Raw genomic sequence first — 11061 nt, forward strand, 5'->3', positions numbered from 1 at the left:
ATGATGTTAAAAAAAATATATAAATATTTTCTTACTTGATTATTTAATTCTAGAATATATATATTAATTTATCTTTTTATAAAAATTAAATTTGAATTTTTCTTTTATAAAAAATTTTTGAAAAAATTTCATACTTAAAGTCAAATTTAAATGAATAACTTGCATTACGTTATAATAAAATAATATAAAATGACTAAATAAATTCTTTTTTCTTCTATTTATAATAGTATAAAAATTTAAAATTTATTTAATTTATTTTTAATTTAAATTGAACTCAAATTAGCAAAGTAGGTTAATTTAGTTTTTTTTTAAATTAAAGAACAGAGATATGGAGTTTACGATAATTATAAAAATAATTCTTCATTCTAATTTGCTTAATTTGAATATGACAAATCTCTTATTACAATTATAGAATCTGAGTTTCACCTTTCAATTTTTTATTTATTTTTTTTGTTTTTATTTTGTTTAATATTTCAAGTTATATTTTTAAAATTGAAATTTTCTAAATTAAAGACTACATTTATGGTTGATAAAGTTAAATATAACTATAAATATTTATACAATTTTATTTTATTAATAATTTTTTTTGTAAATCCAAATTAATAATATAAATTTAAATTTAGTAGAATTTGATTGTGGTATTTGAATTTAAATAAAATTGTTTTATAAGAAACTTAAAGTAAATTTAAATAAATGGTAAATTGGGTAAGAGTTGAATAATTTCAAAATAATGGGTATTTGTAAATTGTGAAAGTTGTAACCAAATCAAGTTATTTTATTAATTTGAGTTCAGCTCAAGTTAAAAATTAAGTTAAATAAATTTTAAATTTTTATACTATTATAAATAGAAGAAAAAAATTTATTTAGTTATTTTATATTATTTTATTATAATGTAATGTAAGTTATTCATCTAAATTTGACTTTAAGTATAAATTTTTTTTATAAAAAGAGAATTTAAACTTAATTTTTGTAAAAAAATAAATTAATGTAAATATTCTATAATCAAATAATCAAGTAAGAAAATATTTATATATATTTTTTAATATCATAAATCTTTTACACTTACATATCTAGTTTATTAATAAGTATATCAATAATCTCCTTAAAAATTTATATTTTTTAAGTATTTTTTTTTCAATTTAGTCTCTCAATATTTCAATTTTGTACAATTTAATCTTTGTCTAATATATATTTTTTTCAATTTAGTCTCTATAACGTGTCATAATTTTTTATTTAAAAATTTGTTATTAATCTACCACGTAGTATTGATATGTCAATATATCAGTGCTAAGTCAACATATTAATGCCACATGGCATGTCACGTCCTCGCGTGGATGTCACGTGTCATGCCTACCACGTCAATGTTGATGTAATCGCTAATATCATATTCTTTAACGATTTTATTAAATATCATTAGAATGATGAATTAAATTAAAAAACTATATTACTTTAGTTTTTAATATAAAAATAAAATTAAATAAAATTAGAATATACAAGTACTGAATAATTCTTTTGATCAACGGGAAATATAAGAATTTGGGCCAATGCTCTTGCTGGAGCTGAGCTGGTGGGCCGTGGGGTCATCATATCAGCATATGGATTTACCAGTTTTCCTGAATGACACGTGCTGCCAAAGGAGGGCGAGAGCTCAAATTTACATACTCTCAAAGAGTGGGGTATTCTTAATTTTGTAACGAGTACTAATGAAATCTCTAGAATGTAGCACACAGACGGCAGATCAGCTCCCAAATGAGGGCGAGAGCTCAAATATACGTACTCCCAAATACTTCTGTAAGTCCTAAACCACCACCGTCTCTAGTTATTATAGTCATCTAAGCTCAAAATCTTGGGCTTCAACTCCGTCTCTCTTCAACAGTTCAACCTTAGTAAGTATCTTTCAGAAGCAAACTAAATTTTGTTTTTCAAAAAAAAAAAAAGTAAATGTGAAAGTTGCTGCTTTTGCGATTGCAAAATCTGGATGTCCAATGTTTAATTTGGAATCCTTTCATTAAAGAATCTCCCATGTCGCACAAGGCTCTAGAACCACGCCACTCAATAGACTCGTGCACGTTCCAGCTCCATTCATGGAGACCTTTCCAGCTCCAACAAACCCTAGACTCCTCCGATCCCCAACAAACCCCGCCTAAACGCGCCTCCACCAATTGCTTCCATTCCAAACGCCCTTGCCTCTCTGATCGCACCACTTCTTTCTCCATCGACCTCTCCAAGCTAACCCTCCTCGACGACGACAACAACAGCAGTTACAACCCAATCGCCGCCAATCCCAAGAGGGGTAGCTTCAGGTTGTTCGCAAGAAAACGCCGCCGCCGCGGGTCGAGGTCGGTGTCGGGTCGGAGCTCCGACCGGAGCGGGACTCGAAGGTGCTGTTCTGTGGGGGCGTCCGCGGCGTATGGGACGTGCTCCGACTTTCCGGTGGCGGTAGGGACGGACTCGAGTGGGGAGCTGTTTGGAAATGGTGCTGATGCTTATTGGGCCTCGGATGTGAGCGAGGCCCGAAATTCGAGGAGGGAAAGAGGGGATGGTGGGAGTGGAGAGAAGGAGAGCTTAGGGGGGCAATTTGGGGGTTTTGATGCTCAAGGGAATGAATCTGGGTATGGGAGTGAGCCTGGGTATCGTGGGGATGGAGAGTTTGGGTACGGGGACGAGGTTGATGAGGAAGAAGAGGATGCTCGCTTGTTGTTTTGGGGGCATCACTTTGGAGGTATCGTTAATGTTGTTGTTGTTTTTTTTTTTTTTCTTATTATTTTGATAATTGATGCTCATTTTGTACTTCTTAATAAGTTTCTGGGGAAATCTGGGAATTTTCTGGAAAATGCAGTTAACTATTAGGCATTGATGATATTTGGATTGAGGTTTTTTGTTGGCATAATTGTAGCAATGCTAGTTTTTTATTGTTTCTTTTTCTTTTAGTTATGTTTTCTCATGGCAGTGTGGTCCAAGTGTAAGCGTTTTAGTCTTTTAGACAGTGCTATAAGTGGCAATAATAAGTATGAATATTTGAGAATGTACACGGATTTAACTTATCTAACTAACAAGAGTAAATTTACTGGAGTTAGTTCTGCTGGAGTTTTCTCCTCTTTATTAGTTGACATTATGGATTCATGGTTTCAATAAAATGAAGAGACATACTTCAAGTGAGCTTGAGTAGAAAATTGCTATGGAGAAGCATCAAGCATTTGGATCAGCTAAGTATGAAACACAATAAATTTAGTTTGAAGAGGACAAATTTGCAGCTAGAAGGTTCATATACGTTTCTTGCTTCTCCATGTTATAGAAAATTGTCAATTATGTATATTGTTGGGAAGCATTGTGGCCTTTGTCTGCAAACAATTGGAAGGACCAGATGGCCAACCATTTCTTGTGGTGTTTGTCAATTTGAGTTGTGGTGGTCCTGTGATCTTGTTAGATGAAGATTGTGGTGTGGCTCAAGTGGCAATTAATTTTGAAGTTAAAATTTGCAGAAGCCATATCTCCCTTTGCCTTACTTTTGCGGTTGCTTGTTGATTCATGAACTGAATGTCTTTTCCTTGCAGCAGATACAGATTCTAAAATGGAGATGGTTGGGGAAAACACTTTTTCTGATCAGAAAGCCCATCATAGATGCCGCCGCAAAAAACATGATTATAGAATGGTTGATTCCGTGAGGTAAATGTCCAGTTATAAAATATTGGCATACTCCTTTATTCCAGCTTGTCACTGTTTATACAGTGGGCAAGGATTTGTTGGCTTCTAGATTGCCACTTGAGAGCTATTACAATATGTCAATTACTATGCAGCCTTGTGCAGTTGAAAATTTTTTGACATTCTTCAGGGTCTCTGCGCAGATGCTATTATGCAGTATTCTATAAATTAAGCATAAAAGATTTTGGATGTTGTGTATTAACATTGTAACATGTTATTGTAAGAAAGCAATGTAAAATGTGCTATTGAGATTCATGTTTTGTTCCTTACTTGGGTTGAAGTTCCGATCTGAAGGTTACTTATAACTCTTTTGCCTGATTAACAATTGAAGTGAAAATTTTTGTATTTGAAGCCCGGGTTTCAAGCAAAAGACAGAGGTGTGTAATGCCGTGACTTATGAGCTTGATAAATTTTGAATATTGAGTGGTTTTAGGGACGAAAAATAGAGGTTGGATTGGATGCGATGCCAAAGCCCACATCAAAGAGCAGGGTCCATTGCATTGCTACGCTACATAGAGATGGTCAGCACTGGGCAGTCGTAGCGTGATCCCAATGGTTTAAAGGAGCACTCAAGGTCATAACGTTCAGACGATCTTGGTATTAGCACGACTGTAACCAGTTAGAACTAGATAAGTATCACTAAAAATTCAGTGTAATAAACTAAATAATACTGCTAATAATTAGTATACTAGTATAGATTGGCAGAGAGCAAGCAACACCATGACATGTCTAAGTATCACGCAAATTTCGCTGTCCAATTGCAAAACTGCTTAGTAGTCTCTCCACAAATTCCGACCCTTTTAAGAGTTGAAAAATATTGGTTTTTAACTTGAATTTAAGAAGAAAAAGAAGTATGCGCCTTAAAGCTAATTGCTAATATTCTCATATATTCCCTTTCTCTGTTCCCTGTTCTGTCATACTTTACACCAGGGACAGAATGATGTTAAGAAGAGGGGAGGGTGGGAAGGGAACAATGTGGTAATTAATTAATTAATTAATTATAACTAAGAAACGACAGCGTGTCAAGTTAGTTGCACATACTAGCAAGCAGTACGAGAAAAAGAAGACTCCCAGAGGGAAGAGAGAGAGAGAGAGATGGTAAGAGGAGAAGTACTAAGCGCGTACAGGGCTCTGTTAAGAGCGACCCGGAAATCATTCGCGGGCGACACCTTGATGCTGAACGCCTCTGCCGCCGAGGTCCGTAAGAAATTCAACGAGAATCGTCACGTGACCTCCGAGCCAGAGATCCAGAGACTCCTGGATGAAGCACGTGAGGCCTCCCATTTCATTTCCACCATGATCGTTCAAGCCAAGCTCAACGACCGCGGCGGCTACGGTACTTATATCATCATTTCCATCATTGCATTGCTTTGCATCGCATCCTGAATGTTACATCCATCTCTTATTTGAGTATACTTATACGAGTTTTCTTTCAATGATTACCACATGTTCGATGGATTGTCAGTTCGAGGTCCTCTTTCAATTCTTCATATATCTTTCTACATCGCGTTTTCTTAGCCTTAGCTTGTAAGATTCTTATGGGATTCTCTTTCTCTGTTGATTTACATTGCTGTTTCAATTGCTGCAGAGGTGAAGACGAGTAAGGAGCATGCAGGAGCTACACTGGAGATCCCATCCGAAGAGATCATCAGAAAATCTGCATGAAAGTGAAAGACTAACCTGTCTGGTAAAGGGTAGATTTCACCCCCTGGGCTTTTCTGTTTTGGTTACTTGGTGGAAGATTTTTCTGTTTGTTTAAGTCATCAATCATCCATCCGAGCAAACCATTTTGATTGGTTGCTCAAAATTTTAGTGAAAGTGAAACAATTGTGAGAATTCTTGCCTTGGTTTTTGAGGGTTTGTCTCATTAATAAGTTTCAGTCTTGTACCACGAGACTTACAAGTTACAAAGCATTGGCTGAACGATACAATTACATGAAATCGCCACAGGGAAACATGAATTTGTTCTCTACTTGTTTATTATTACTTATATTCAATCCCCACAAGCAAACAACCCTTCTAGTGTTGTGCATTCTACACTGTATCAAAGCCTGGACTGCAGGCAATAGAACAATCTTTCAACAAGCAAGTTTTCTTTTCATAAATTCCTATCAGGAAAGGGTGGAAAAGTTTTGAATTTCATCAGATATATTTCTTCCAATAACATAAGAACTCTTCTCACTTGTCAAAGGAAAAAAAAAAAATTGACACTGATTGTATTTTTCTTTCTCATATCAGAATATAAGGATCTTCTACAACAAGTGTAAGCAAAAATTTAAGAGGAAAAGACAAAACGGGAAAGTAAAAAAGAAAACAAAAAGCTAACTGGCATGAAAGCTGAAGAGATCCCCTAATGATGGAGGATCTCTCTGACTTTTAAAGCAGCATCTTTCCCATGTGACGAGCATGACGAATTATGCATATCATGTGATTTAATGAACCAATGGAAGTTGTAACCCTTCCATTTTGCTGAAGCACTAATCTTCTTCATCATCTTCCTCATTTTCTTCAATATCTTCATCACTATCCTCCTCTTCATTATCGTCATCACTACCTTCCATTTCGTTATCTTTCTCACTATCTTCCTGACCGTCTGGCTTTTTCTTATAGCCACCATTTCCTGATAAACAGAGAATAGTTATTAAAAAACATGTTAGTTGAATAAAGGTACTGTATAGGACAGATTGATTTATAATCTGAAATGTCTCAGCGAATAAACATGGCATGTAGAAGAAAAGGTTAAGAGAGTTTTGTTTTGTTTTTTTTTTTTTAATTCTTATTCTTTTCTTCTTTTCCCCATTTTTTGGTAAAGAATATAAAAATTGCACGGATAGATGAGCATACCATATTCACTGAACATAACTTCACCAGAACATAGTCCACCCTCAACTTTGATGAGTTGGAGAGTCATTCTAGGTCCAATTTCTTGAAGCTTGACAGCACTTTTTGTAGATGCGCGATTAACTCTACTAAGATCACTAGTCAGAGTAACTGTTGCAGCTTCCTCATCAGCTTCACTTTCTGATCCATAACCAGATCTTGATATAACAAACAAAAGGAGTGAGGAGAACTATATAATTCAAAATGAGTATTCCATCAACAAAAACAGTATTATAGTTATATATAGCTCATAAAGAAGAATACTCACTTAGTGACAAAGTCGCTCACATCTTGAAGATTCCTAAGATCAGGTACTTGATGGTTCTGCACAAATTTTCTGATTCTCCGGGAGACACCAACAGGCTGTAGTCTGATAGAATAATGTCGAAAATCAATAAGCTTTGTGTCTTTGTTGTAATTAAGTAACACAATTCTCTGGCAGGAAGAAAGTTTAACCTGAAACATTCATGTTAAGACAGTGTTAAGAAGGGTGAAAGAAAGAAGAAAAGTAGGTTTGGAACTGAAATGATACTGTCTAAGCACTCACAGTGTTAATATCAATATCTGGAAAGATGTTCTTGAACAAGGTAGTCGTGAGCTTTAAATGTTCATCTCCTGTTGCAAAGCCAGACAGAACAATCTGCCCAAGATATATTCAAAGCTTAATACTAAGAAGATGTCATATAAGTAACAAGAATAACATACACCACTTCAACCACCCCAGCAACATGCTACTGTGCAAAAAAAGGTTTCAATCTCTTCCTTGTTCTGTTTTTAATGCAAAAACTACAGCAGTATTTCGCTGCAAAAAAACTCATCTATTAACAATTGCAACAACCCAACAAGAAGGAAAACATGCTTCCATTTCTAAAGGAGGGAGAGAGAAGAAGAAGAAATTACCAAAGGAGAATTTTTGAAAAGATCCTGAGGACATCTAGGGCGCAATTGAGATTGTGCAATATCAACCGCCAAGGAATACTCATGTATTTTAAATGTAAGCGTAGGGCCTTGAGGGGTCTTTGCCACCCTCAGGAAAGGTGAAGTTTCGGTTTTAGATAAAATGAGGAAATGGGTTACACCCATTGGCCCTGCAACATTCAAAAAGTCTTTCAGATTGTTCCGCTTCTTCTCCTGCAACCATAAAAACACCAACAAAACAAAAGTTAATTAAAAAGAAAAAATTACTGCTACAAGATCACAAATTACAGGAAAAAAAATCAAAAAGGGGAAGGAATTACCTTAAGTTTGAGAGCAGTGTATGGAAGCATCAGCTTTCTCAAGTCCATTTGAAGTTGCCTAAGCGGACCAGGCAGCTTCCCTCTCGAAAACACAAAACTCTTTGGGATTTTATTCCCTGTTATTGGGTCCACATTGGGTTGCTGCTGCTGCTCCTGCTTCTTCTTCACAATTGGCTTCACGAAAACCTTCTTCTTTCTCTGTTTTTTGATTCAGATATCAGAAAAACGATTAAACCGATACAAACCCAAAAACAAATAAAAAAAGAAAGAAAGAAATTTAAATATACAAAAATAAAAATTCATAGCGGAATAAAATATTTTTGGGCTTGAAAAGAGTTGAGTAAAGGTAAAATAACAGAAGCAGTGCTATTACTTACGTTACGGAAACGAGCCATGGCGCAGGCACTATGGGAGGACGGAGATGCCGCAGGCCGCTGGCTTAACGAGGGTCGTGGATTACAAAGAGGCGCAGGGTTTCGTCAGCTGGGTTTTGGAAGACAAGAAGGGCACTTTTGGCAACGAAAAAACATTAAATTATGCTTTATAGGGCAAATGACTTGGGCTGGCTTCTGGCCCATTTAATTCCGTTTGGTTTTTAATTGCCTTAGAGCCCAAATTTGAGTGTTAAGACCTTAATTTTAGTTATCCACATGACACAAGAATCTGTCTACATTGATTTTTTTTTTTTTGGTTGTATTAAGACCTTGAAATTCTATATTATTCATATTTCGATGAAAACCAATTGAATTACCCATGTATTTATATAATTCATTATAAATTATGATCAGTACAAATAATAATAATATATACAAATTGGCCCTAAATATGGTCATATGATTGAATCGATCCCCTTCAAGCAATGGTTTTCAAATACATTTTCTAGCAGTTCATTTATCACACATTTGCAGTTCATTTACCACATTAGGGATGTGATATGATGAAAGGCCTTGGCTTGAACAGGAGCTTCAAAATCTTAAGAAAGATTGATAGCAAATGCTGCAGATTCAACTGCCAATTTGAATGACTAGAGGCCCGAGGGAGCAGTCCCGATCACTACATTCATGTGAATTGCATCATTGATTGGACAGGATCATGTGACTCGGTCTACATAGGCTATGATCGCCCTCTCCTTTTAGGTAGAACAGTCTCTTGTTGAACCCAAAATTATGGCTGCTAAAAGTATCTGCTTAACTGAGAACAGTCATTTATCAGCCCACCATGCACGTACCTTGACTAGGGCTGCCTAACGGATAACTTTCTTTCACACATTCTTCGCTGTCACCCATCTTCACCTCATTTGCTGTATTTTTGTCTTTGCCAATTATGCGAACTCAAAGATAACTACTGTGTGAACCTATGACAATTATTTAACTTAGCTGATTTGGACTCTGAACCGTTCGATGTGAGCTCCTTTTTGCAACCACAGACAATTTTCTGAAATCTCTAAGGATTTGATTTGATGGAGGAGTGATGGTTCCAAAAGGTAATGGTCGTAGCTGTATGTACAGTGATTTGATCTTTTGCAGACATTAACATTTCTCCTATTAAAGAGAAGATACCTAACAGATCTAATCTCATCCAAATTCATGAGTAACTCACCTGTCCTATCACATGTTCTTCTCTATCTTTAACCTATTTCAATTTCGATACCCTTCTAAATTTATTGCATTCACCAGTCTCTCGCTTTTCCCACTTCAAAAGCAGTGCCCAAATCAGCCAAAGAAACCTCTTATAAAGCTATTCCGTGTAAATTCAGAGAAATCATAGTTCATGAACAAAAGGTTCTTCCAGCTTTTTCCTAAAATCTATTAGGTAGTTCAGGGAGGGAATACCTACAATTCTGCTCTATTGTTTCACCTTCTTTTCAATACATTCGTTTCTTTATTTTCTTTTCCCTCAAGAACTTCATAGGTTCCTGGTAATGGCAAACGCCAATGTTTACCTGACATTCTTGCTTCTCCTATGCCTACTAAAATCGGGTCGATCAGCACGAAACGTAGCAAACAAATATGTGCAAGAAGCATGTAAGGTAACCAGATACCGTGCCCTCTGTATCAACTCACTAGCATCTTTTTCCAGCATTGCTAGGAGAAGTCCAAGCACGTGGGCGCGAGCCGGCGTTTCAGTGACTTTAGGAGAAACCAAGAATGTTGCTCAGTACTTAATGAAAGTGAAGAATTACAGGGAGATGACGGGGAGATACAAAATTCCCCTCTCAGATTGCATGGAGTGCTTTCAAAATGCTATCGACCAGCTACACAGGTCACTTGGTGTGCTTAGGAAGCTAAGTGCCAGAAGATTTTATTCACAGATGGGGGACGTAACTACGTGGTTGAGTGCAGCACTTACTGATCAAGACACTTGCATGGATGGTTTTGAGAATCCAAGGGGAAGGCAGGCCAAAATGCTTCGGAATCGGGTTATGAGAGCCACATATTTTACTAGTAATGCTTTGGCTTTGGCCAACAAACTTGCAACCTCCGGCTTGGAAAGCTTAAATGATCCATGACGATTCTTGATGTAAAAAGAAGAGATTTGGATTAAAGGTTAATGATTAACAAGACTATACGGTAACGAATTGCAGCTGAACAAAGGGTTCAGATGTTAATTCAGTGTGATAATAAAGTCAAGCCGTCAGGCATCAAAGAATATTTTGTTTCGATGCATCTATGTATGAATATTAATATGTAGTAGAGCCCCTGCTTTTAATTCTATCTACTCTTCTAAAAGCTTTCCTTTTACTTTTCTTGCTCGATCTTGTACTTTCGCTTTTAATCGGATGGATGACATTCAATCTCCCATGGGTTCAGCCAAAACACAAAAACGGGGTTAAATCTACCATCTCGAACAAGCAATCGTCCTAGGATTTTGAGTGTTACTACCTTGCTATCATTTTCCCATGTCTGCTTCATAATGGAATGTGGCCACACTTTTTTTTTTTCTTTTTTATTTTAAGAGGCAGACCCCATCTTACAAATTTGAGGTGAATACAGATGCTGCCTTGTAGTCAATTTTAAGCTTTCCTTTTCTTCTGTAATAAAATTTGACTATGGTTTTTCTGCAAGTTTCAGCAGGGAAACTCGAATTCGGGCTTTCTGGAAAAATCAACCATGCTCAGACTCAAGCAGAATTTGGACTGGGCTGCAGCCTTCATGCCATCTAATCGAGCCCATCCAAGCAGCCCCCAAGGGAAATTTGCATCAGCTCTTCCCTCGAAATATATCTTATGCTAGGATTCTAC

The 11061-nt window shown here is 36.2% G+C and overlaps 3 protein-coding genes across 4 annotated transcripts; 2 read left to right on the top strand and 1 right to left on the bottom strand.

Annotated features, from left to right (window-relative positions):
- Positions 1-1681: 1681 nt before the first annotated feature.
- On the top strand, positions 1682-5674 carry LOC18613560 (LYR motif protein). 2 transcript variants are annotated; one of them, XM_088807279.1, is made up of 5 exons: positions 1682-2722; positions 3555-3666; positions 3711-3713; positions 4788-5038; positions 5291-5674. In XM_088807279.1, exons 1-5 carry the CDS (start codon positions 2023-2025, stop codon positions 5365-5367), a joined length of 1143 nt encoding a protein of 380 aa, XP_088663405.1. In that variant the 5' UTR covers positions 1682-2022; the 3' UTR covers positions 5368-5674. The 2 variants fall into 2 exon arrangements, with proteins under 2 accessions (XP_088663405.1, XP_007050920.1); XM_007050858.3 differs by lacking the exons at positions 4788-5038; positions 5291-5674 and having other exon boundaries at positions 1684-2722; positions 3558-3957.
- A 232-nt stretch (positions 5675-5906) lies between these two features.
- Positions 5907-8328, bottom strand: PPAN (PETER PAN-like protein). Its single transcript, XM_007050860.3, has 7 exons — positions 8198-8328; positions 7821-8018; positions 7483-7713; positions 7130-7222; positions 6851-7038; positions 6547-6740; positions 5907-6322 (listed from the first exon to the last, which is right to left on the bottom strand). Exons 1-7 carry the CDS (start codon positions 8213-8215, stop codon positions 6180-6182), a joined length of 1065 nt encoding a protein of 354 aa, XP_007050922.3. The 5' UTR covers positions 8216-8328; the 3' UTR covers positions 5907-6179.
- A 1064-nt stretch (positions 8329-9392) lies between these two features.
- On the top strand, positions 9393-10831 carry LOC18613563 (pectinesterase inhibitor 6-like). Its single transcript, XM_007050864.3, has one exon. The coding sequence runs from the start codon at positions 9742-9744 to the stop codon at positions 10327-10329; it is 588 nt and encodes a 195-aa protein (XP_007050926.3). The 5' UTR covers positions 9393-9741; the 3' UTR covers positions 10330-10831.
- The last annotated feature ends 230 nt before the right edge of the window (positions 10832-11061 follow it).

This window comes from Theobroma cacao, chromosome 1, assembly GCF_053813885.1.
Source record: "Theobroma cacao isolate CCN51 chromosome 1, ASM5381388v1, whole genome shotgun sequence".
In the NCBI taxonomy this organism is placed as follows: Eukaryota; Viridiplantae; Streptophyta; class Magnoliopsida; order Malvales; family Malvaceae; genus Theobroma; species Theobroma cacao.